The sequence below is a fragment of the Pogoniulus pusillus genome, chromosome 41 (genome assembly GCF_015220805.1).
Source record: "Pogoniulus pusillus isolate bPogPus1 chromosome 41, bPogPus1.pri, whole genome shotgun sequence".
NCBI classification, from domain to species: Eukaryota; Metazoa; Chordata; class Aves; order Piciformes; family Lybiidae; genus Pogoniulus; species Pogoniulus pusillus.
The window spans coordinates 1,144,347-1,170,079 of NC_087304.1; the positions used below are offsets into that span (position 1 = coordinate 1,144,347).

Consider the following 25,733-nt stretch of genomic DNA (forward strand, 5'->3'; position numbering starts at 1 on the left):
AGGATGGGGCCAGACTCTTGTCAGTGGCACCCAGTGGCAAGAGGCACTAACTGGCACCCAGGAGGTTCCATCTGAGCGGGGGGAAGAAATGTGTTTGGCCTGAGGGTGCTGGAGGCTTGGGTTAGGTTGCCCAGAGAAGCTGCGGAGTCTCCTTCCGTGCAGTTTCCAGCCCCGCCCCGGCCGCTGTGCCCTTGAGAAGCTGCCGGGGGGGTGCAGCCGCGCACAGGTTTCCGTAGTGTAGCGGTTATCACGTTCGCCTCACACGCGAAAGGTCCCCGGTTCGATCCCGGGCGGAAACAGCTTTTTGACACCGCCCCCTGCCGGGAGGCCGCCGGCGTCTCGCCCTGCCCCGGCAGCGCTGTGAGCAGCAGCGGCAGGGCAGCGACGGTGCCGTGGGCTGGGTGCTGCCGAGGGTTCCGTTTTGTCCCCTCACTCCTAAAAGGTCATTGAGAGGCTGGAGCAGGTCCAGAGAAGGGCACAAAGCTGGGGCAGGGTCTGCAGAACAGGGCTGGGGAGGAGCAGCTGAGGGAGCTGGGGGGGAGCAGTGTGGAGCAGAGGAGGCTGAGGGAGACCTCATTGCTCTCTGCAGCTCCCTCAGAGGAGGCTGCAGGCAGGTGGGGGTTGGACTCTGCTCCCTGGGACCAGGGAATAGGAGGAAAGGAAGGGGCCTGGAATTGTGCCAGGGCAGGCTTAGGTTGGAGAGAAGGAACAATTTCTTTGGTGCCAGAGAGGTCAGGGACTGGCACAGGCTGCCCAGGGAGGTGGTGGAGTGCCCCTGGCTGGAGGTGTTCAAGGAATGTGTGGCCATGGCACTCGGACCCCTGCTTTAGTGGCCACAGTGGGGTTAGGGTGCTGGTTGGACTGGATGAGCTTGGAGGGCTTTTCCCATCAAAACAATTCAATGTTCTATCATTCTGACCAGATGACCTCCAGAGGTCCCTTCCAGCCCTACCAAGCTGGAATTCTTTGACTTCCACCCCTCTCTTCAAAACTGGCACAGCCTTGCTAAGCAGCCTCTGCACCACAGCTCCAGTGCCCAGCCCATGGCCAGAAGCTAAGGGCTGGGACACAGGAGGTGCTGGGGGTTCCTGCTGGGGGTCCTTATATACATGAGACCAAAGGGCGTTTGTGTCTCTGCTCTGAGGTGCCAGGCCCAGCCCAGCTGCCATACAATCATAGGATCAAGCAGGTTGGGAGAGAGCTCCAAGCTCAGCCAGCCCAACCTAGCACCCAGCCCTGGCCAATCACCAGACCATGGCACTAAGTGCCCCAGCCAGGCTTGGCTTCAACACCTCCAGCCACAGCCACTCCACCACCTCCCTGGGCAGCCCATTCCAATGCCAATCACTCTCTCTGACAACAACTTCCTCCTAACATCCAGCCTCAACCTGCCCTGCCACAGCTTGAGGCTGCATCCCCTTGTTCTGTTGCTGGGCGCCTGGCAGCAGAGCCCAACCTCACCTGGCTATAACCTCTCTTCAGCTGTCCTCCCCCACACCACTCAGCCATGACACTGCTGTGCCCCAGGAGCATGGCTCAGCCTCTCTTGCCCCAGGCACCAGCAGCTCTCATGTGCTGCATCCTCGCACACAGCACCCAAGGCCTTGCCAGGGCTTGGACAAGAGCAGCCATCTCTTGCAGGTCCAGCATCTCCCACCACGCTGGAGCCAAGGGCAGGCTTTGGTCACTGTGGCAGCACCAGAAGACAGCAGAGGGAACCTCGGAGGTGCTGCACCACAGGGAGCCCTGAGACTGTTCCATGCAGCCCCACACCTGCCCTCTGCAGAGGCCAAAAGGACCTCCTTGGCCTGAGCATCACCTCCTTGCTCAGTCCACAGCAGGGAGGTTTCTGTGCACGGACAAGAGGAACATGCCCGTAGACAGCCCTGGGTGCTGCCCAGCCTGAGCTCAGCACCCTGGAGCCCTCCTGGGCAGGTCTGGGAGGCTGCCCGCAGTGCGCAGGGAAGGCTGCGCAGGGCACTCCGCTCCCTCCCCCGCTCCCCTCCCCGGCAGCAAGGACGCAGCAGCCCCGGGTCGGTCTGACGTTTATTTACAGAATTGCACGGCCCGGTTCCCGCGGACGCTGGCGGGGCAGGCTGCGAGGCACCGAGCCCGGTTCCCCCGGACGCTGGCGGGGCAGGCTGCCAGGCACCGAGCCCGGTTCCCGCGGACGCTGGCGGGGCAGGCTGCCAGGCACCGAGCCCGGTTCCCCCGGACGCTGGCGGGGCAGGCTGCGAGGCACCGAGCCCGGTTCCCCCGGACGCTGGCGGGGCAGGCTGCCAGGCACCGAGCCCGGTTCCCCCGGACGCTGGCGGGGCAGGCTGCCAGGCACCGAGCCCGGTTCCCCCGGACGCTGGCGGGGCAGGCTGCCAGGCACCGAGCCCGGTTCCCCCGGACGCTGGCGGGGCAGGCTGCCAGGCACCGAGCCCGGTTCCCCCGGACGCTGGCGGGGCAGGCTGCCAGGCACCAAGCCCCCACGGCCACCAGCTGGACACCTCCTCCGGGCAGGAGGAGAAGGCTCGGGGAGTCGCTGCGGGGGTTTGCAGGGACACATGCAACAGCTCCGGCGCTTGGCAGCTACGGCAGAGAGGAGGAAGCCGAGAGGCAAGCACAGGGCCCGGCCCCAGCCGCTCCCAGCCAGGGACCTGTGGCTTCCACAGTCGCATGTCTGGACCAAGAGTGCACTTCCCGAGTGGCTCCTGCGAGGCGTCGCCAGGGAATTGTGGAGTGGGAGAGCTTCGCTACCTGCCACCAGCAGCCTGCTGCGAGCCTCAGCTGCTGGGAGGCAGCCAGAGCCGGGAAGGTTTAACTAACCCCCCCCCAGCTGTCTCCACTGGGAATGTGTCCTGGTGACAATGGGTTTGCTGGGGAGGGGCTGAAGGAAAGGGGACCCAGGACAAGGCACAGAGCAGTGGTGCAGCCCTCGCTGCCGTGGGAAGGGGCATGTGGATGGAGCAGCAACCCTGCACAAGCTGGCTGCAAGCAGGACACTGCTGCTGTGCAGGGCCCAGACCCAGGCCCCTCTGCACTGCACAGCCTGCAGCACGGAGCAGCAACCCTGCACGACAGGGAGAAGGGAAGGTGCCCATGGACAGATGGCAGAAGGGAAGGGACAGGCAGGGAGGGAGCAGAGATGCACAGCCTGGCTGCAGCAGAAGACAGCCACAATCAGAGAGCTTCACACTCAGAACACAGACCAGCTTGGGCCAGCCCACAGCTGGGCACAGAGAGGCTGCTGTGTTGGGCTGCCACCCAGAGCCCTGGGACAGAAGGTGGAGAAGAGCACAGACAGGCCCCAGGGCTGGAGCGATCCTGCTGGGGGAGACAGGCCACTGGCCCTTGCTGCTCATGCCAGCAGCTTCCAGCCTAGGGCCAGCAAGAGGGAAGCATCCTCCTGCTTTGCAGCTGGAGAGCAGGGCAAGGGCACACAGGGCACTGAATGAAAGCACTGCCAGGGCTCGCTCCAGCAGGGCACTGGACTGATCCACCTGGGCTCAGCAGAGCAAAAGGGGCATGGTGTGACTGCCACCCCCCTCTGCAAAGCCATGGGCGCTTCGGAGTCTGCCTCCTCTCTACTGCCCACTCTCACCACGGCAGGTGGGAGGACCAGGGCAGTGCCCACACTGGTGTCCTTATGGCCTGCTCCCCTCAGAGGGCTCAGGGATGCAGAGCATCAAGCACAGGCATTGCCTGGCAGCGTGGGGAGGCAGAGGAGAGACAAGGACTAAAGCCAAAGCCAAGGAGACTCTTGGCAGAGCAGGCGCCCCCAGAGAGGCTCTTAGCTGGATGTGCTGGGAATGCAGGTGGGTGAAGAGGAGGAGGAGCAACAATGCTGGCAGTGCAGAGGGAACCCAGAGCCTGTTCTCTGTGAGCCAGCAACCCCGGGGTGCTTCCCTGGAGGATGCAAAGCAGGCAGGTAGAGCTTCAGGGCCAAACCAAACCACAGCAGCTCCCGGGGCTGCTGCCCAGGAATGTGCAAATCAAATGCGTGGGGACAGCCAGGACAGCAGGGCCTGTCCCTAAGGTGTGCTGTGACCAATGCTACGAGAGGGCCAGCCTCAGGGTGGTGGAAGGACATCAGCAAACAGAGCCTCCAAGCCCCTGGGCTCAGGAGAGCTCCCTTCAGCATCCTGCCAAAGCAAAAGGCAATGGTGGCTTTAGCTAGCACGAGCCATGGCTGCTCATCCCCAGCTCCTCCATCTACCTTTGCCAGGCACAGCAAGGGCTGAGTGCATCCACGTGCTGGGGACGAGAGAGGATCTGCAAGGAAAGGGTTTAGTGAGCTCACAGCTGCACAGGAAGAGATGTCCCAAGGGTGAAACTCCTTCTGCAATTCTCAAAAGTACAGTACTTGGAGTACAAAAGCTCTGCACTCGGGGTGGTGGCACTGGGCTCCTTCTGGGCTTAGAGTAGTTATTAAAAACACACAGGGTTCTAGAAAGGACAAAAACACCACGAAGAGACCAAGGAGTGAGGGGAAAGGCTGCTGCAGGATTATCAAAACCAATTTAGTGCAAAGGAGAAGGAGGCTCCGGAGGGGGGAGGATGAGAAGAGTTCTTTGTCTGCTCGGCTGGAGAAAAGGCATAGAGGTAACCTCTGAATGAGATCAGGCTGCCAGCTCCCGACTGAAGCTCAGAACATCGACAGGGAGGGACTGGGACACAATCTGCATGGCCTTAAAAAATCATCTGATCTAGAGAGAGATGGAGCTGGAGCCACTCCCCCCTGTGCTGCTCGGGCACAGCAAAGTGTCCCTGCAGACAGGCACCTCCTGCCACCCGCTCCTGGGGCTGCCTGATGCGGCAGACGTTGGGCATCTGCCCCTTTGCCTCGGTACGGAGCAGGTGCTGAGCACAAAGTCCCCTCGGGTGGGATGATTCCGTCCCAGCGCCTCCACAGGTGCCATGTGCCCTGCGTGCCTGGGGGGCACTCGACCCTCGTCGCTTCTGCCCGCGCCGGGGGCTGCCCTGGGCCCGGCAGCTGCGGGGTGCAGCGCCCACGGGGGCGCCTCAGACGCTGGTTTCATCCGCGGCCTTCTTCATGAGCTTGGCAGAGAGGAGGGAGTGGGGCAGGGGGTGAGGGCTCCGCGCGGCCGGCAGCATCAGGCGCACCTTCTGGTTGGTCCTGCGCCACTCCGAGTACAGCTGGCAGTGGTAGCGGAACGACACCTGGGGGGGCAAGGCGGCGCGGGGGTTACCAGGCTGCCTCCGCCCCCGGGCAGCCACAGCGGCGAGGTGCAGCCACCCTGCCGTGTGCCCTCTGCAGGCTCCTGCTCAGTCCCCAGCAGCCCTGCCCAAGGGACGCGGCACTGCCCCCGAGCCCGGCCGGGGCCCTCCGTGTCCCGAGGCTTTGCCAAGGAGCCAGTTAATTCCTGCAGACACCAGGCTGAGCAGGCACAGCCAGAAGGGCTCTCTGGCACCAGGACAGAGCTTGCTCAGCTGGGTTTGGGCACCAGGCTAGGAGGAACCACACTTGACTCCCTTTGCCCGACTCATGGGCTATAGCTGGGCTGAGAACCTGGCCCAGGCATGAGGGCTTCTCGACTGGAGCAGCTTCCTGCCAGCTCACAGATCCTGGTGGATCTCCTCTGCCCTTGGCAAAAGCTTCCTCTCCTTTGCCTGCATCCACAGGCCGTGGGTTGGCCTCCTTTCTCCCCACAACGCTGTGTGCTGGGAGAGGGTGGGAGGGGGAGAGGAGAGGGTGCGAAGGCTGGAGGGGCCCAGAGGCAGGAGCTGGCCGTGCAGTTGCAGAGCAGCCCTGGAGGGGGCGCTTCGAGCTGCGTCCGCTGTGAGCACCACCAGCGCCGGAGACCTTCCCACAGCTGTGAGCATCACCAGCGCCGGAGACCTTCCCACAGCTGTGAGCATCACCAGCGCCGGAGACCTTCCCACAGCTGTGAGCATCACCAGCGCCGGAGACCTTCCCACAGCTGTGAGCACCACCAGCGCCGGAGACCTTCCCACAGCTCCTGCGGGGTCTGTAGCTCGGAAACTAAACTTGTCTGGGCCTGCCTGGGGAAGGCACAGAAGCAGCAGACACTGCCCCTCCGAATTATCTTCCTCGAAATTGTGAGCAAGAAAACGCAGCCCTGAGTGCAGTTTGCCCTCATCAGAGCAAGCTCGAGAAACGTTCAGCTGGCAAGCCAGGAGCAGCAGGAAGGGCACCTGAGAGGGCAAAGTCAGCATTCCCCCTCCGGACAGGGCTCAGCCATCTGCCCTGAGCAGTGGAGCTGTGCCCCGGCACTGAGGAGATTCGCTCCCCTTGCCCTGCCGCTGCGGGGCAGCTGTGCGGACAAAGCTGTCTGCCGAGGAAGCAGCAGCAGAGACATCCTGCAGCCTGCAGAGGCTCCGTGCCATGGGGGTGCTGGTGCAGCCCTCCGGGACAGCTCCTGCTGCGCAGGAAGGAGCTGCAGCCTGCGCCACAGCTCTCTCCTGCCATCCTCACGGCGACCGCAGCCGTCCCCACCCAGCAGCCCTGCGGCTGAGCGCAGTAACCGGGAGCAGAGAGCCTCCATTAAGGTCCTCCAGGGAAGGTGAGGCACAGCAGAGCCAGAGCCCTTCGGCCAACACTTGTCACTTCACTGCATTCTTCCCTTGCCTTCAGCCTTCCAGCTGCTCTGGAGCGGCCCTGGGGCAGAAGCACTCCCTCAAGGCTTCCCCAGCTCTTACCCTGAGGCTTTCTACAGCAGCGACCTGATGCAGAATTCCCTGCACAGCTCCCTGGGCACAGTGGCATCAGCCAGAGGCTTCTGGTGCAGGTACCCCCAGAGCAGAGGCTGTGGCAGCAGCTCCCCTGGCACCCGAGGCTGTGGGAGGGCTGCAAGGAGTGTCCTAACCCCAGGGAAAGCTGATCCCCGAGATCAGTGGGGCAGGGACTGGGCTGTGGCATTTCTACTCCCCACAGGACATTTTGGGGTCCCACTCTGACTCCTCCAGCAACTGCACTGCTCCAGCAGGCAGCTGGGAAAGGATCCAGAGGCTGCAGGCACAGGCAGGGCACTGAGCAGCAGAGGCAGGATGGAGATGTGGAGCTGCCAGCACAGAGACCCTCCCAGCAACAGCAGAGACCTGAATGGGAGCCAGAGGCAAGGCCCTGGCCCGGGAGCCCCTGCAGAGAGCAGGGCCCCTGGAGTGGCAGGGCAGAGGGCTGCTCCCCAACCCCACTGCACCCCAGCCCCACTGCTCCCCAACCCCACTGCACCCCAGCCCCACTGCACCCCAGCCACACAGCTCCCCACCCCCACTGCACTCCAGCTCCACTGCACCCCAGCCCCACTGAACTCTCAACTCCACTGCACCCCAACCACACTGCACCCCAACCCCACTGCTCCCCAGCCCCACTGAACTCTCAACTCCACTGCACCCCAACCACACTGCACAATAACCACACTGGGAGCCAAGAGAGGCTCCTGCAGGAAGCTCTGTCCCAGCATGGAGCACTGCAACCCTAGACAGTGCCAACTGCAGCTGCCCACTCACCCCAGTGCTTCCAGCCCCCACAGGGTGACCCACCCTGGGCTCAGGGCTCAGCTCCAAAAGCTCAGGAAGAGGGAGAAGCCAGAAGCCTGCCCAGGGCCAGTGCTCCTCACACCCCCTGTGCCACTGCCATCTTTCAGACACTGCAGAGCTGATGCAGCTGTGGGCCACAGAGAGCCCCAACAGCCACTGCTGCCCCTCTTGCGAGCACAGAGCTGTGCTGGGCAGCACAAGGCCTGGCAGGAGGTGATGGCAGATTGCTCAGGGGCCAAATGCTTTCCAGGTCTGCCCCTAACCCAAGCTCATGTTTCACCTCACAAGCTGGGTTGGGCCTCTCCACCCAGGCTCAGCCACACCAGTGCCAGGGCACACACCAGCCTGGGGAGCAGGCTCCCAGCTCAGCCTGGCAGGCAGCTGCCAGGAAGTGGTTTCTCATCCTCAGCAGCTCCACTTGAAGATAATCAAATGGATGCCAAAGGAGAAGAGTCCAAGGGGAGGCAGACAGGGGAGAGGGCACTGCACTCTGCCCACGGGAGGCGCTGGCAGCAGGCAGGAGCTGCAGCAGGCAGGAGCTGGCAGCAGGCAGGAGCTGCAGCAGGCAGGAGCCGCAGCAGGCAGGAGCTGGCAGCAGGCAGGAGCTGCAGCAGGCAGGAGCTGGCAGCTGGCAGCAGGCAGGAGCTGGCAGCAGGCAGGAGCTGCAGCAGGCAGGAGCTGGCAGCTGGCAGCAGGCAGGAGCCGCAGCAGGCAGGAGCTGGCAGCAGGCAGGAGCTGCAGCAGGCAGGAGCTGGCAGCTGGCAGCAGGCAGGAGCTGGCAGCAGGCAGGAGCTGCAGCAGGCAGGAGCCGCAGCAGGCAGGAGCTGGCAGCAGGCAGGAGCTGCAGCAGGCAGGAGCTGGCAGCAGGCAGGAGCTGCAGCAGGCAGGAGCTGGCAGCTGGCAGCAGGCAGGAGCTGGCAGCAGGCAGGCACTTACCAGCGTCCAGAGGACGTAGATGGTGAAAAGTGCAATGGTGAGGGCGATGAGGCCGATGGCCTCCAGGCGGCTGTTGAACTGCAGGTGGTCCTGCGCCCCCCGCAGGCAGAGCCAGCCCGAGATGGCAGCCAGGGGCGTGATGAAGAGGAAGCAAACCATGTCGCAGAAGAGTGTTCGCTTCTCGCTGCGCGGCCCCGGGTCCTGCAGCCACTGCCGGAGGGAAGCAGCACACAGTCAGCGGGGGCACGGCGGGCACGGGGCACACCGGGAACACAGGGCACACGGGGCACAGGGACACACGGGGAACACAGGGAACAGTGGGCACACAGGGCACAGGGCACACGGGGCACAGGGACACACGGGGAACACAGGGAACAGTGGGCACACAGGGCACAGGGCACAGCAGGCACACAGAGCACAGGGACACATGAGGAGCACAGGGCACAGGGCACAGCAGGCACACAGAGCACAGGGACACATGAGGAGCACAGGGCACACGGGGAACACAGGGCACAGGGCAGAGCAGGCACAGAGGGCACAGGGACACACGGGGAACACAGGGCACACAGGGCACAGGGCACAGTGGGCACACAGGGCACAGGGACACACAGCAACACAGCAACACAGGGCACAGGGAACACAGGGCACATGGGCACACATGGAATGCAGGGCACAGAGGGACATGGGGCACATGGGCATGGGGGCCAAACAGGGAACACAGGGCACATGGGCACAGGGGATACGCAGGGCACGCAGGGCACACAGTGGAGCTGCTGTGCTGGGAAGCACTCACAGCTGCCCTGCAGCCTGCAGGTCCCTGCAGCTGGCACTCAACTGACAAGATCCTTGCCAAAAGGCAGAGGCAGGGAGTGCCCAGTGTGACCAGCACCATGGGCAGGGGGGAGGGGCCTGGAGCTGGGCAGGGACAAGGGACAGTGACTTTGAGCTGGAGAGGGGAGAGTTAGAGTGAGGGTGGGGAGAGCCTGGCACAGGCTGCCCAGGGAGGCTGTGGCTGCCTCCTGCCTGGAGGTGCTCAAGGCCAGGAGGGATGAGGCCTTGAGCATCTGTGCTGGTGGAGGTGTCTCTGCCCATGGCAGGGGTTGGCACTGGATGAGCTTTGAGGTCCCTTCCAATCCAACTCACTCTGTGGCTCTATGAAGCTATCAGAGACAGCTGCAGGAGATGTGCAGGAGCCACAGGAGCTGCCAGGGCTGCTCCCTGGAGCAGTGAGGAGCAGGCAGCAGGAGGTGAGGTCAGTAAAGCCTGGCACTGGAAAGGGCTTCAGCAGGGCACTGGCAGGGCTGTGCAGCTGGGGCAGGGGCTGGGGGAAACTGAGGCACTGGGGGGCCTGTGGCCAGGCCCAGGCTAAGGGCATCTGCTCCACACCCAGTGGCATTCTGCAGTCTGACTCCTGATTTACACATCTGAATGCCAGCCCCCAGGGGTTGAGCCCCCTGGCAGCCCCAGAGGCAGCCCCCAGGGGTTGTGCCCCTTGCCTCGGGTCACCAGGAGGCTTTGTAGGCCTTTCCCTTCCCCTCCGGCAGCTCTCAGCCCGCAGGCTGCAGGCAGCAATCCCCACACAGCAGGCTCGGAGCGCTCAGCCCAGGCTCCCTGCAGGCACTGCCCTGCACAGCAGCACTGGCTCCCTGCAGGCACTGCCCTGCACAGCAGCACTCATTCCCTGCAGGCACTGCCCTGCACAGCAGCACTCATTCCCTGCAGGCACTGCCCTGCACAGCAGCACTGGCTCCCTGCAGGCACTGCCCTGCACAGCAGCACTGGCTCCCTGCAAGCACTGCCCTGCACAGCAGCACTGGCTCCCTGCAGGCACTGCCCTGCACAGCAACACTGGCTCCCTGCAGGCACTGCCCTGCACAGCAGCACTGGCTCCCTGCAGGCACTGCCCTGCACAGCAGCACTGGCTCCCTGCAAGCACTGCCCTGCACAGCAGCACTGGCTCCCTGCAGGCACTGCCCTGCACAGCAGCACTCATTCCCTGCAGGCACTGCCCTGCACAGCAGCACTCACTCCCTGCAGGCACTGCCCTGCACAGCAGCACTGGCTCCCTGCAGGCACTGCCCTGCACAGCAGCACTCATTCCCTGCAGGCACTGCCCTGCACAGCAGCACTCATTCCCTGCAGGCACTGCCCTGCACAGCAGCACTCACTCCCTGCAGGCACTGCCCTGCACAGCAGCACTCATTCCCTGCAGGCACTGCCCTGCACAGCAGCACTCATTCCCTGCAGGCACTGCCCTGCACAGCAGCACTCATTCCCTGCAGGCACTGCCCTGCACAGCAGCACTCATTCCCTGCAGGCACTGCCCTGCACAGCAGCACTCATTCCCTGCAGGCACTGCCCTGCACAGCAGCACTCATTCCCTGCAGGCACTGCCCTGCACAGCAGCACTCACTCCCTGCAGGCACTGCCCTGCACAGCAGCACTGGCTCCCTGCAGGCACTGCCCTGCACAGCAGCACTCATTCCCTGCAGGCACTGCCCTGCACAGCAGCACTCACTCCCTGCAGGCACTGCCCTGCACAGCAGCACTCATTCCCTGCAGGCACTGCCCTGCACAGCAGCACTCAGTCCCTGCAGGCACTGCCCTGCACAGCAGCACTCATTCCCTGCAGACACTGCCCTGCACAGCAGCACTCACTCCCTGCAGGCACTGCCCTGCACAGCAGCACTGGCTCCCTGCAAGCACTGCCCTGCACAGCAGCACTCATTCCCTGCAGGCACTGCCCTGCATAGCAGCACTGGCTCCCTGCAAGCACTGCCCTGCACAGCAGCACTCATTCCCTGCAGGCACTGCCCTGCACAGCAGCACTCACTCCCTGCAGGCACTGCCCTGCACAGCAGCACTCATTCCCTGCAGGCACTGCCCTGCACAGCAGCACTGGCTCCCTGCAAGCACTGCCCTGCACAGCAGCACTCGCTCCCTGCAAGCACTGCCCTGCACAGCAGCACTCATTCCCTGCAGGCACTGCCCTGCACAGCAGCACTCACTCCCTGCAGGCACTGCCCTGCACAGCAGCACTGGCTCCCTGCAAGCACTGCCCTGCACAGCAGCACTCATTCCCTGCAGGCACTGCCCTGCACAGCAGCACTCACTCCCTGCAGGCACTGCCCTGCACAGCAGCACTCATTCCCTGCAGGCACTGCCCTGCACAGCAGCACTCATTCCCTGCAGGCACTGCCCTGCACAGCAGCACTCATTCCCTGCAGACACTGCCCTGCACAGCAGCACTCACTCCCTGCAGGCACTGCCCTGCACAGCAGCACTGGCTCCCTGCAAGCACTGCCCTGCACAGCAGCACTCATTCCCTGCAGGCACTGCCCTGCATAGCAGCACTGGCTCCCTGCAGGCACTGCCCTGCACAGCAGCACTGGCTCCCTGCAAGCACTGCCCTGCACAGCAGCACTCATTCCCTGCAGGCACTGCCCTGCACAGCAGCACTCACTCCCTGCAGGCACTGCCCTGCACAGCAGCACTCATTCCCTGCAGGCACTGCCCTGCACAGCAGCACTGGCTCCCTGCAAGCACTGCCCTGCACAGCAGCACTCGCTCCCTGCAAGCACTGCCCTGCACAGCAGCACTGGCTCCCTGCAGGCACTGCCCTGCACAGCAGCACTCACTCCCTGCAGGCACTGCCCTGCACAGCAGCACTCATTCCCTGCAGGCACTGCCCTGCACAGCAGCACTGGCTCCCTGCAGGCACTGCCCTGCACAGCAGCACTCATTCCCTGCAGGCACTGCCCTGCACAGCAGCACTGGCTCCCTGCAGGCACTGCCCTGCACAGCAGCACTCACTCCCTGCAGGCACTGCCCTGCACAGCAGCACTCATTCCCTGCAGGCACTGCCCTGCACAGCAGCACTCACTCCCTGCAGGCACTGCCCTGCACAGCAGCACTCGCTCCCTGCAGGCACTGCCCTGCACAGCAGCACTCATTCCCTGCAGGCACTGCCCTGCACAGCAGCACTCACTCCCTGCAGGCACTGCCCTGCACAGCAGCACTCATTCCCTGCAGGCACTGCCCTGCACAGCAGCACTCACTCCCTGCAGGCACTGCCCTGCACAGCAGCACTGGCTCCCTGCAGGCACTGCCCTGCACAGCAGCACTGGCTCCCTGCAGGCACTGCCCTGCACAGCAGCACTCATTCCCTGCAGGCACTGCCCTGCACAGCAGCACTCACTCCCTGCAGGCACTGCCCTGCACAGCAGCACTGGCTCCCTGCAGGCACTGCCCTGCACAGCAGCACTGGCTCCCTGCAGGCACTGCCCTGCACAGCAGCACTGGCTCCCTGCAGGCACTGCCCTGCACAGCAGCACTCATTCCCTGCAGGCACTGCCCTGCACAGCAGCACTCATTCCCTGCAGGCACTGCCCTGCACAGCAGCACTGGCTCCCTGCAGGCACTGCCCTGCACAACAGCACTCGCTCCCTGCAGGCACTGCCCTGCACAGCAGCACTGGCTCCCTGCAGGCACTGCCCTGCACAGCAGCACTCATTCCCTGCAGGCACTGCCCTGCACAGCAGCACTCACTCCCTGCAGGCACTGCCCTGCACAGCAGCACTCATTCCCTGCAGGCACTGCCCTGCACAGCAGCACTGGCTCCCTGCAGGCACTGCCCTGCACAGCAGCACTCATTCCCTGCAGGCACTGCCCTGCACAGCAGCACTCACTCCCTGCAGGCACTGCCCTGCACAGCAGCACTCATTCCCTGCAGGCACTGCCCTGCACAGCAGCACTCACTCCCTGCAGGCACTGCCCTGCACAGCAGCACTGGCTCCCTGCAGGCACTGCCCTGCACAGCAGCACTGGCTCCCTGCAGGCACTGCCCTGCACAGCAGCACTGGCTCCCTGCAGGCACTGCCCTGCACAGCAGCACTGGCTCCCTGCAGGCACTGCCCTGCACAGCAGCACTCATTCCCTGCAGGCACTGCCCTGCACAGCAGCACTGGCTCCCTGCAGGCACTGCCCTGCACAGCAGCACTCATTCCCCGTTCCCAGGATTCTGCTATTTTCAGCCTTCCCTTTCCTTTTTTAGGCAAGCAGCTGTGGCTGCTGCCAGTGCCCAGCTCCTTTCTACCGGCACTTCTGCACGCTGCTGCTCCTCCCTCCTGTCCTGCACAGGGATCCTGTCCCACACAAGGATCCTGCCCTGCACAGGAATCCTGTCCCGCACAGGGATCCTGCCCTGCACAGGGATCCTGTCCCACACAAGGATCCTGCCCTGCACAGGGATCCTGTCCCGCACAGGGATCCTGCCCCGCACAAGGGTCCTGCCCTGCACAGAGATCCTATCCCGCACAGGGATCCTGCCCTGCACAGAGATCCTGCCCTGCACAGGGATCCTGCCCTGCACAGGGATCCTGTCCCGCACAGGGATCCTGCCCTGCACAGGGATCCTGCCCTGCACAGAGATCCTGCCCTGCACAGGGATCCTGTCCCGCACAGGGATCCTGTCCCGCACAAGGATCCTGCCCTGCACAGAGATCCTGTCCCACACAAGGATCCTGTCCCGCACAGGGATCCTGTCCCACAAAAGGATCTTGTCCCACACAGGGATCCTGTCCCACACAAGGATCCTGTCCCACACAGGGATCCTGTCCCACACAAGGATCCTGTCCCACACAGGGATCCTGTCCCACACAAGGATCCTGTCCCACACAGAGATCCTGTCCCACACAAGGATCCTGTCCCACACAAGGATCCTGCCCTGCACAGGGACCCTGTCCCACACAAGGATCCTGTCCCACACAGGGATCCTGTCCCACACAAGGATCCTGTCCCACACAAGGATCCTGCCCTGCACAAGGCTCCTGCCCTGCCTGTTTTTTAATCAAAGTAACACGAAATTGGAGACTGCTGAAAAAGAAAAGGGCACAGCCAGAGCAGGGCAGGGAATGTCCCCAGGGCAGGCAGAGATGTCCCCACTGCCAGCCTGGGCACAGGGAGCTCACTGCTGAGCAGGCAGGATGAAAAGTGACCCCCACGAAGCTCCTTCAGCCACAGTGCAGACAGCAGTGCCCGGGGGGTGGGGGCAGGCATGAGGGAGATGAGGCAGAGCAGAGCCAGGAGAGCTGAGGGCATGGCTGCCCAGCAAGACAAGCAGCAAGGGCTGGCCCAGACACACCCGGGCAGAACTGAAAGACATGGCAGAGGGGTGAGGGCAGCCTGGGAGTGGTGACAACCTCCTGTTGGAATGGGCAAGAGAAAGGGGAGGTGGCAAACCTGGGCAAGGAAGGAGAAGGTGGCAAAGCTGGGCAAGGAAAGGGAAGGTGGCAAAGCTGGGCAAGGAAAGGGGAGGTGTCAAAGCTGGGCAAGGAAAGGGGAGGTGGCAAAGGTGGGCAAGGAAAGGGGAGGTGGCAAAGCTGGGCAAGGAAAGAGGAGGTGGCAAAGCTGGGCAAGGAAAGGGAAGGTGGCAAAGCTGGGCAAGGAAAGGGGAGGTGGCAAAGCTGTGCAAGGAAAGGGGAGGTGGCAAAGGTGGGCAAGGAAAGGGGAGGTGGCAAACCTGGGCAAGGAAGGAGAAGGTGGCAAAGCTGGGCAAGGAAAGGGAAGGTGGCAAAGGTGGGCAAGGAAAGGGGGGGGTGGCAAAGCTGTGCAAGGAAAGGGGAGGTGGCAAAGGTGGGCAAGGAAAGGGGAGGTGGCAAAGGTGGGCAAGGAAAGAGGAGGTGGCAAAGGTAGGCAAGGAAAGGGGAGGTGGCAAAGCTGGGCAGGGAAAGGGGAGGTGGCAAAGGTGGGCAAGGAAAGGGGGGGTGGCAAATCTGTGCAAGGAAAGAGGAGGTGGCAGAGGTGGGCAAGGAAAGGGGAGGTGGCAAAGCTGGGCAAGGAAAGAGCAGGTGGCAAAGGTGGGCAAGGAAAGGGAAGGTGGCAAAGCTGTGCAAGGAAAGGGGAGGTGGCAAAGCTGGGGGAGGAAGAGCAGCGTGGCAGAGGTGGTCAGAGTCCTGGTGGCAGGACGTGCTGGGGACACCTGTGATGGGACACAGAACTGCCCAGGAAGAGAGAAGATGCCACAGACAAGAGCCTGGGCAGGACATTCAGGTGGGAGGGCAGCAGAAGGTATTTCAGAGGTGTGAGCTGAGGCACCCCAGAGAGCAAGAACAAGTGAGGGAAGAGAGCAAGTGGGGACGTGGAGAGTGCAGGCAGACCTGGGGAGAGCTGCAGGCAGATCTGCTCCTGCCACACGAGGACAGGTTAGAAGCACTCCTGAAGCCATCCTGAGCACACCTCGAAGCCCAGGCAGAGCCTTGCAGAGCAGCCACAAGTGTGCTGTGCACAGGAGGAGCTGGGAGCAGGGAGGCAGCTCTGCAGGTCACCCTGAGTGGCTCTGCAGACACCAGAGGTGCTGAGCTGTGTCGGGAGGACAAGCACCACACATGGTCCTGAGCAACCCTGGGAGGAAGCTGAGGGTGGCCAGCAAGACATGGACACAGCAGTGCTGCTCCTGCAGACCCCAGCTGGAACCCCCTGACCCTGCCTGCCTGTCCCCACCCAACCAGCACAGCAGTGGGGGGGCTGCTGAACCACCCCAAGATCGCCCTGGGAGGGGACAGCCTGGGTCAGCTGTGGCCCTTGTACAGCAAGAACCTGGGGCCCTGGAGGCAGGCAGGTACTGGGCTGCATCTTGTGACCTTTGCAACTCCTTCCTGCTCCCCAAGGTGGGAGCCAAGCATGTGCAGGAAGAAAGCAAATGGATCTCCTCTGGGATTTGCTTTGCCAGAGAGCACTGGCAGAGGGCAAAGGGAACACAATAGGCGCCCCCAGCACACAGGGGCTGGAAGCAAACCCTGCAGCAACGTGGCACAGCCTGGGCTGCCCCCAGCCCACATCCAGAGCCAGCTGCCTGCATGCTGCAGGCACAGGTGAGAGCAAAGGCAGAGAGGAGAGCGCAGAGCTGTGGCTGGGAGCTGGCTCCCAGACCACCTGTGCAGCAAGGAGCTCTTGCAGGGGCAGCCACAACTCCTCTGCTCAGCTCTTCTTGCTACGGGGAGCAGCAGGGAGCTCATTCCTCGGGCCCACAGCAGGGCTCTGGGATGATCATGGAACTGGCAGGGTTGGAGGGGACCTCAAGGACCATCCACCCCAACCCCCTGCCATGGGCAGGGACACCTCACACTGGAGCAGGCTGCTCAGAGCCACACCCAGCCTGGCCTTAAAAAACTTCCAGGAGGAGGCTCCTGCCCCCCCCACCCCCCGGGCAACCTGTGCCAGTCTCTCACCGCCCTCACGGTGAAGAACTTCCTGCTGCCATCTGAGCCCTGGGTGCTGAAGGGGCCACGAAGCCAGGCTGAGTCCCAGGGCACAGATGGCAGGAGGAGGCCGTGCAGAAAAGCAGCAGGACAGCAGCAGCTCCTCTGGAAGCCAAGAGCTGAGCTCAAAGCACAACAGAGCACCCAGAGAGGCCACCCCAGCTGCTGCTCCACACCTGGCTGGGTGCCAGGCTGCATTCTGCCACTTGGCACCAAGGACTGTTGGGGGGTGGTGGCAGCAGTGCTCAGCACCTTGCAGTCTCTCTGGGTGGTTCAGAAGAGGCTCTCAGTGCCACTTGCAGCTCACCTCCCCTTGCCCACTGTGCCTGCCTGTGAGCTGCCAGACTCTGCCTCCCTGTGCACTCCTCAGCCACAGCAGGATTTGGCTGTGCAGAGCCAAACATCTCCTGTCCTTTCTGTCCCACCAAACAGCTACCTGGCAGCTGCTCAGGCACCTGTGGACTTCCCCCTCACTGCCAACCTGGCACCTGGCTACACAAACCACAAAGGAAGTGTGGCCTTGCCTGGCAGAAGCTGTCCCTGCCCTGCTGAATCACAACGATGCAGCTCCAGAAGCTGAACCTTCCCTTCCCTTCTCTGGGCATCCACCAAAAGCTCCTTGCAGGCCACCAAGCTCCACAGGCAGCCCCAGAGGATGGTTCTGCTTCTTGCAGCAAGGTGAGGAGGGAAGTTTCCTGATGGAAAGCCAAAGCTCAGGAAGGTAAGACCCAGAAACACCTCTGTGAGAAGAGCAGTTGACTGCTGCAGAGTGCTCCCTCCTCATCCTCCCTTCCCCACTGCACATCAGCACTCCACAACCCTCAACGATTTCAGAGTCACAGAATGGGCTGGGTTGGAAGGGACCTTCAAGCTCATCCAGCTCCAACCCCCTGCCATGGGCAGAGACACCTTACACTACATCAGGCTGCCCACTGCCACATCCAGCCTGGCCTTAAACACCTCCAGGGATGAAGCTTCCACCACCTCCCTGGGCAACCCCTGCCAGGCTCTCCCCACCCCCATGCTGAAGAACTTCTTCCTAACACCCAGGCTGACTCTCCCCTCCTCCAGCTTGGTTCCATTCCCCCCAGTCCTGTCACTCCCTGGCAGCCTAAGAAGTCCCTCCCCAGCTTTCTTGTAGCCCCTTCAGATACTTCTCCTCTCTGGATGGAACAGCCCCAACTGCCTCAGCCTCTCCTCCCAGCAGAGCAGCTCCAGCTCTCTGCTCATCCTCGGGGCCCTTCTCTGGACACCTTCCAGCACCTCCAGAGCCCTCTTGTCCCAGGGGCTCCGGAACTGGCTGCAGTAGTCCAGGTGGGGTCTCAGCAGTGTGGAGCAGAGGGGCAGGATCACTTCCCTCTCCCCAATGGCCACCAGGACACTCCTCTGCAGGGCAGGAGGTGCTCCTGTGGGGGAGGAACAAGTCCTGCAGCCAGGGAGGAACAAGTCCTGCAGCAGTGCAGGGGAGGAACAAGTCCTGCAGCTGGGGAGGAACAAGTCCTGCAGCTGGGGAGGAACAAGTCCTGCAGCAGTGCAGGGGAGGAACAAGTCCTGCAGCTGGGGAGGAACAAGTCCTGCAGCTGGGGAGGAACAAGTCCTGCAGCAGTACAGGGGAGGAGCTGAGCTGCAAAGCAGCTCTGCAGAGGTCCTGGGAGCACTGGTGGGCAGGAGCACAATGAGCCAATGAAGAGGCCAAAGGTGTCCTGGGGTGCAAGAAGAGTATGGCCAACAGGTTCCCCTCCCCCTCTACTCTGCCATATCTGGAGTCCTGGGTCCAGCTCTGGGCTCCCCAGTGGCAGAGACAGATTGATGCTGGAGAGAGTCCAGAGGAGGCTGCAGAGCTGCTGAGGGGCCTGGAGCAGCTCTGTGAGGAGCAAAGGCCCTCAGGGGGGCAGGATCACTTCCCTCACCCTGCTGGTCACCAGGACACTGCCCTGGGGCCGAGAGCCTGCAGAAGAGCAGCCACAGAGGGGAGCTGAGCAATGCTCAGCAATAGCTGAAGGAGCTGTGGGGGGAAAGAGGATGGGGCCAGACTCTGCTCTGTGGTGCCCAGGGACAGCACAAGGGGCAATGGGCACAAACTGGCACCCAGAAGGTTCCATCTGAACAGGAGGAGAAGCTGCTTTAGTGTGAGGGTGCTGGAGGCCTGGAGCAGGCTGCCCAGAGAGGTTGTGGAGTCTCCTCCTCTGCAGAGCTTCCAACTCCCTCTGGGCATTGTGCTCCTGGGCAGGCTGCTGTGGGTGCCCTGCTGGGGCAGGAGTTTGGACTGACTGAGCTCTGGGAGGTCTCTTCCAGTTCCCCCATGCTGGGATTCAGTGATCAAGGGCAGGATGTGAGAAGAGCATCTCCAGAGAGCAAATGCAAGCAAAGACAGAAAGGAAAAGAGAGGGGAGCAGAAGCCAGCTGGAGCCGAGGAGCAGAGGAGCCTGAGTCATGCTCACGCTGAGGAAGGAGAGAAATGAGCTGGGGAAGGGAGCAGAGACAAAGCAGAGAACAGGGCAGGGAGTTCAGAAGAGTTCAAGGAAGGCAAAGCAAATAGTCTGGGGCCAGGAAGATAAGGGTGGAGGAAGGGTGGGGAGAGCTCTCTCACAGCTCAGGCAGGGCTGCAGGCAGGGCTGACCTGGGGGCTCTCCCTGAGGCAAAACTTCACTGCTGCTGCCTGCAGACCTCTCTCTGCTCCTGCTGCAGACAGCAGCACCTGCCACAGGTGCAGGAGGCTGGTGAGGGATGCCAAGGGACAGCACATAGCAGGGCCATGGGAGGGTTCCCACACTCCAGCGTGACCCAAGCAGCTTTGTGGCAGGCAACAGCTGTGTTTGGAAGTCAAACTTCCCCCAGAAGGCATAAAAAATCCACTGACCTTTATCCAATATCCACCTGAAGTGAAGCAGAAGCCCTGGGAGGCAGCAAAGAGTGAAGCTCTCTGCATCAGAATGGGGGAGAACAGCCCCAGGAGGGAGGGTGGGGGCAGAGTGGCAGCAGAGCTGTCAATGTCCTCAGCAGTGCCACAGAGACTGAGGCACCCTCAGCAAGGCTGGAGGTGACACCAAGCTGTGGTTGAGTAGACTGAAGGATGGGACCTGGACAGGCAGAAGTGGCTGAGGAGAACCTCATGAGGCTCAGTAAGGCCAAGTACAAAGTCCTGCACCTAGGTCAGAGCAGCCCTTGGTATCCACCCAGGTGGGGGTGAGGAGACTGAGAGCAGCCCTGCAGAGAAGGACCTGGGGGTGCTGGTGGGGGAGAAGCTGGGCAGGAGCCAGCAGTGGGCACTGGCAGCACAGAAGGCCAAGGGCAGCCTGGGCTGCACCCAGAGCAGTGTGGGCAGAGCTGGAGAGAGGGATCCTGCCCCTCTGCTGGGCTCTGGGGAGACCTCAGCTGCAGGGCTGGGGCCAGCTGTGGGACCCTTAACACAACAACAACCTGGACTTGCTGGAGAGGGTCCAGAGGAGGCCACCAAGAGGCTGGAGAAGCTCTGCTGTGGGGACAGGCTGGGAGGGTTGGGGCTGTGCAGCCTGGAGAGGAGAAGGCTCCAGGGAGACCTCAGAGCTGCAGTTCAGTACCTGCAGGGGAGCTGCAGGCAGCTGGGGAGGGACTGCTCAGAAGGGCCTGTGGGGACAGGCTGAGGGCAGTGGTTTGGCAGTGGAGCAGAGCAGAGTTAGGTTGGGCATCAGGAGGGAGCTGTGCACAGTGAGGGTGGGGAGAGACTGGCACAGGCTGCCCAGGGGGATGGCAGAGACCTCATCCCTGGAGACATTCCAGATCAGCCTTAATGTGGCCCCTGAGCAACCTGCTCTGGTTGAAGGTGTCCCTGCTGCCTGCAGGGGAATTGGCCAAGATGCCCTTTGAGGGTCCCCTCCCACCCCATGCCCTCTGGGATTGTGCTCTCTGGAAGCCTGGCAGCCTCCTGCAGGGCAGAACACCCCTGGCAGAGCTGCTCTGCAGAGGCACTGGGACAGGCAGAGACTTCCACAGCACAGCCATGGTGCAGGACAGAGCCTGCTGCAGACAGGGCCGTGGGATTTTGTGGTGATCCCACCGAGGGAGCTGCTGTGAGGACACAGGGGGAGCTGTCAGGGAATCTGGGAGTGCAGGGTGTGGGCAGAGTGGCTCAGCCCAGCAATGCTCTGGGAGCAGGGGAGCAGGAATCTGGGAGCAGGGGAGCAGGAATCTGGGAGCAGGGGAGCAGGAATCTGGGAGCAGGGAGCTGCCCCGGCCGAGCTTTGCCTTAGCAGAGGCTCTGGATGCTCAGAGGAGCACTGTGCCCACCATGCCCACCATGCCCACCAGCTGCCCCTGCCAGCACATGTTGGCTCTCCACAGCCTGGTCGTGTCAGCATGGCATGCTTGGCCTCAGCACCAGGAATCTGTGCCCACTCCCAGCTGAGGTTTGTCACCCCTGGCATTCACACCATGTGGGGACAGAAATATCTCCTTCCTCTTCCCCAGGGGATGGCATTTGGCTGGGATTAAGCAGCTGCTGCTCCACTGCCTGCTGGAGCTGCCAGCCTGAGACATTTCCACACACAGACCACAGCAGTGTGGCACAGACTCAGGGTGCCAACCACCCAGTGCCAGCACTGTGCCAAACCAAGGAGATGGAAACCAAAGCTGACCACAGCTGAGGGCAGATGGCCTGAAACAGAGGGCACTGGGGGCAGATGTAGGCACTCAGAGGGGGCAGAATTACCACAGCTGAGAGTTAAAAGACTGGCAAGAGGTTAGTGAATGGAGAAGAGAAATGAGGGGCAGAGCCCAGGGTGGGCATGGAACAGGGAGAGGAAATCCTTGTGCTGGGAACCTGGGAAAACAGAGAGGGCAAAGGGGCAGGAGCAGGCTCAGGTCTCAGGGGTGGCCTGAGCCATGCCCCCTTCACCCATGCCCCCCTCACTGTGGGCACTGGGCCCCAGCCAGGAGCAGAGCAGGAGCTGTGCAGAAGGGTCACAGAAACAGAGCTCCAGCAGCAGCCTTGGTGCACAGCAACCCCAGGGCCTCACTCCCTGCCTGGAACCCTGGAGCAGAGCACCTCCAGAGCCTGCTTGTGAGGAGAGGAGGCTGTGAAGGAGAGCTAAGAGGGGCAATGATTAGACCCACACAAGCTGCCTGCAGCAGCACTTCTTGGCCTCCTAGAGCCAGAAAAAGGCAACTCCAGACAGTGGGACCCATCCCAACCCTGCTGGGTCTGGCTGGGGCAGGGCTCATGTTCTGCACAGCAGCTGGCACTGGCTGGGGCAGTGTCCCTTCAGGTAGCTGCAGTCAGCAGTGAGGTCTCCCTCAGCCTCCTCTTCCTCACACTACCCCTCCCCAGCTCCCTCAGTCTCTCCTCATCAGATTTATTCTCCAGGCCCTTCACAGCTTCCCTGCCCTCCTCTGGGCCTGCTCCAGCACCTCCACAGCTCTCCTGTATTGTGGTGCCCAAACTGAGCACAGCACTCGAGCTGTGGCCTCACCAGAGCCCAGTCCAAGGGCACAATCCCCTGCTGCTGCTGGGCACAGCATTTCTGATACAAGCCAGGGTGGCATTGGCCTTCTTGGCTGCCTGGGCACACTGCTGGCTCACACTCAGCTGCCTGGGCACTCTGCTGGCTCACACTCAGCTCCCTGGGCACACTGCTGGCTCACACTCAGCTCCCTGGGCACACTGCTGGCTCACACTCAGCTCCCTGGGCACTCTGCTGGCTCACACTCAGCTGCCTGAGCACTCTGCTGGCTCACACTCAGCTGCCTGGGCACTCTGCTGGCTCACACTCAGCTCCCTGGGCACACTGCTGGCTCACACTCAGCTGCCTGGGCACACTGCTGGCTCACACTCAGCTCCCTGGGCACACTGCTGGCTCACACTCAGCTCCCTGGGCACTCTGCTGGCTCACACTCAGCTGCCTGGGCACACTGCTGGCTCACACTCAGCTCCCTGGGCACTCTGCTGGCTCACACTCAGCTCCCTGGGCACTCTGCTGGCTCACACTCAGCTCCCTGGGCACTCTGCTGGCTCACACTCAGCTGCCTGGGCACTCTGCTGGCTCACACTCAGCTGCCTGGGCACACTGCTGGGTCACACTCAGCTCCCTGGGCACACTGCTGGCTCACACTCAGCTGCCTGGGCACACTGCTGGCTCACACTCAGCTCCCTGGGCACTCTGCTGGCTCACACTCAGCTGCCTGGGCACACTGCTGGCTCACACTCAGCTCCCTGGGCACTCTGCTGGCTCACACTCAGCTCCCTGAGCACACTGCTGGCTCACACTCAGCTCCCTGGGCACTCTGCTGGCTCACACTCAGCTGCCTGGGCACACTGCTGGCTCACACTCAGCTCCCTGGGCACACTGCTGGCTCACACTCAGCTCCCTGGGCACACTGCTGGCTCACACTCAGCTCCCTGGGCACTCTGCTGGCTCACACTCAGCTGCCTGGGCACACTGCTGGCTCACACTCAGCTCCCTGGGCACTCTGCTGGCTCACACTCAGCTGCCTGGGCACACTGCTGGCTCACACTCAGCTGCCTGGGCACTCTGCCTGCTCACACTCAGCTCCCTGGGCACTCTGCTGGCTCACACTCAGCTCCCTGGGCACACTGCTGGCTCACACTCAGCTCTTGTCTATCCCAGCCCCCAGGGCCCTTTCTGCCAGCAGCTCTCCAGCCACCCTGCCCCAAGCCTGGAGCATTGCTGGGGCTGTTGTGCAGGGCCTGATGCATCCCATAATGCTGGCTCAGGGACCTCAGCCTCTCTGCCCTCACTCAGATCAACACTGCCAGCTCCCTGCTGTCCCCTGCACACTCACTGCTGTCACTCTCTGTGCCTGAACCAAGGCCATCAGCAAAGCTGTCCCCAGCAGAGGTCCCCACACGGACCCCAGTGCCTGGCTGCCACCTGCCCTTCACTCCACTGCCCAAAGCACCCAGACTGAAGTGCCTGTGCCAGGACTCTGCTCAGCTGAATGCCTGCTGCTGGAGTCTCCCAGGTACCACAGCAGCAGCTCTGCACTTCGTGGCCACGGCAGCCCCCGAGCCTGCCGGCTTCAGCTGCCCCTGCAGAGCCCTGGCTGCACACCGCCGGCGCTGCTGCAGCGACCCAGGCTCTGGGCTGTGGAGCTCCAGGGCCTGCCCATCTCATTCTCCTCGCTTGAGAGCTCAGCTCCACAACCCTCCTGTGCTGGAGGCCACTTCAGAGGGCCAAGCAGAGGCCACTCTGTGCTGCCCCAGCACAGGCAGCTCACAGCCCTGCCTATGGACCCAGCTGGGGCTGCAGCTCAACTGTGCAGCTTCCCCTGCAGGACCAGAACAGGCTCCCCTGAGGTGCTCAGCTCCACCTCACAGCCAAGCAGCTCACAAGAGCCTTTTGTGGGCTTCTCTTTTTTCCTTCAGCTTGAGCCAGCTTCTTAGTTAAAAGATAACTGAACGAGGCTGAACTGCAGGAGACCTCCAGCCCAGAGCTGCCAGAACTGCTCCAGGCTCAGCTGAGTGCCCTGCTCCCAGAGCAAGAGCTCAGGCAGGCTGGCAGCAGCTGCCCAGCCCACAACACAACGTAGAGGCTGCTCAGAGGCAACACAAACCCAGACCTGCCCAGCAATGCTCTTTACTCCCTGCTGAGCACTCCCTCCTCCCCCCAGAGGAGGCTGCAGAGCAGAAGTCCTGTTGGCAAAGCACTGAGAAGCTCAGGGAGCTGAGGGGACCCCAGGGAGGTGAGGGCATCCCAGAGAGATGAGGGGGGCCCAGGGAGGTGAGGGCATCCCAGAGAGGTGAGGGGACCCCAGAATGCCAGCTTGGAAGGGACCCTAGGGATCATCTGCTCCAACCTTTCCAGGGGTCAGTGCAGTGGGAATGAGCTGCCCCAGCATCCTGCCAGGCTGAGGCTTGGAACCGCCCAGTGCAGGGAATCCACCGCTTCCCCTGGGAGGTGATCCCAGTGCCCAGCTGTGCTCATGGGCAAACATTTTCTGCTGCACTCCAGTGGGAATCTCCCCAGCAGCAGCCTGTGCCCATCACCCCTTCTCAGGGCACCCCTGGCACAAGGGGAGTCTCCACCCTCCTGGCTGCCACCCTTGGTGTCCTGGCCCATGGTGATGAAGGCTCCCCAGAGCCTTCTCCCCTCCAGGCTGAACAACCTCAGCTCTCAGCTGGCAGAGGGCTTCCAGGCCTCTGATGATGCTCCTGGGCCCTTCTCTGGACACTTTCCAGCCTGCACCTTTTTTAGCATGGTGGGGACCAAAACTGCACCGAGGCTCCAGGTGTGGGCTGAGCAGAGCTGAGCAGAGTGGGACAATGACTTCACCTCTGCTGGTGATGCAGCTCAGCCTCCTGCTGGCTCTGTGCCCCTGCAGCTCACTACTCTCATGCTGAGCTTGCTGTGCACCAAGACCCCAGGTCCCTTCCCACAGGGCTGCTCTCAGCCAGGCAGACCTTGGGCTGAGGGTTATGTGCAAGCAGGGTGCAGAGCACCGAGCAGGGAGCGGAGCAGGGAGCGGAGCAGGGAGCGGAGCAGGAAGGGGAGCAGGGAGGGGAAGAGAGAGCAGAGAGCGGAGCAGGGAGCAGGGAGCGGAGCAGGGAGTGGAGCAGGGAGGGGAGGAGGGAGGGGAGCAGGGAACAGGCAGCAGAGAGCAGGCAGCAGGCAGCAGGGAGCAGGCAGCAGGGAGCGGGGAGCAGGCAGCAGGGAGTGGGGAGCAGGCAGCAGGGAGCAGAGCAGGGAGCAGGCAGCAGGGAGCAGAGCAGGGAGCAGGCAGCAGGGAGCAGAGCAGGGAGCAGGCAGCAGGGAGCAGAGCAGGGAGCAGGCAGCAGGGAGCAGGGAGCAGGCAGCAGGGAGCAGGCAGCAGGCAGCAAGCAGCAGGGAGCAGGCAGCAGGCAGCAGGCAGCAGGGAGCAGGCAGCAGAGCAGCCACCATGACCAGCTCCAAGTCTCTCCAGGAGGGAGGACAGGCCAGAGCCGGCTGCTTTCTCCCGTGAGGAGAAGCAGGAGCAGGCAGTGTCACCTCATGCTCTTGTGGGCTTCATGGGGGTCAGCTGTAAGAGGTGGAGCAGGCAGCTGGGGTGCCTGAGCAG

At 62.8% G+C, this 25,733-nt stretch overlaps 1 protein-coding gene and 1 non-coding gene across 3 annotated transcripts in view; one reads left to right on the forward strand and one right to left on the reverse strand.

The window, feature by feature from the left end:
- Positions 1-226: 226 nt before the first annotated feature.
- On the forward strand, positions 227-299 carry TRNAV-CAC (transfer RNA valine (anticodon CAC)). The gene has a single exon. It is a non-coding gene; the product is annotated as a tRNA-Val (tRNA).
- Positions 300-2,028: 1,729 nt separating this feature from the next.
- The window catches only part of MARCHF2 (membrane associated ring-CH-type finger 2), a 54,798-nt gene continuing 31,093 nt past the window's right edge, over positions 2,029-25,733 (reverse strand). For both annotated transcript variants that reach the window (XM_064174976.1, XM_064174977.1), the window contains exons 4-5: positions 8,446-8,655; positions 2,029-5,169 (exon numbers count right to left, since the gene is read on the reverse strand). In XM_064174976.1, the coding sequence (XP_064031046.1) occupies positions 5,011-5,169; positions 8,446-8,655 (369 nt within the window). In that variant the 3' untranslated portion in view covers positions 2,029-5,010. The remainder of the gene's footprint in view (positions 5,170-8,445; positions 8,656-25,733) is intronic.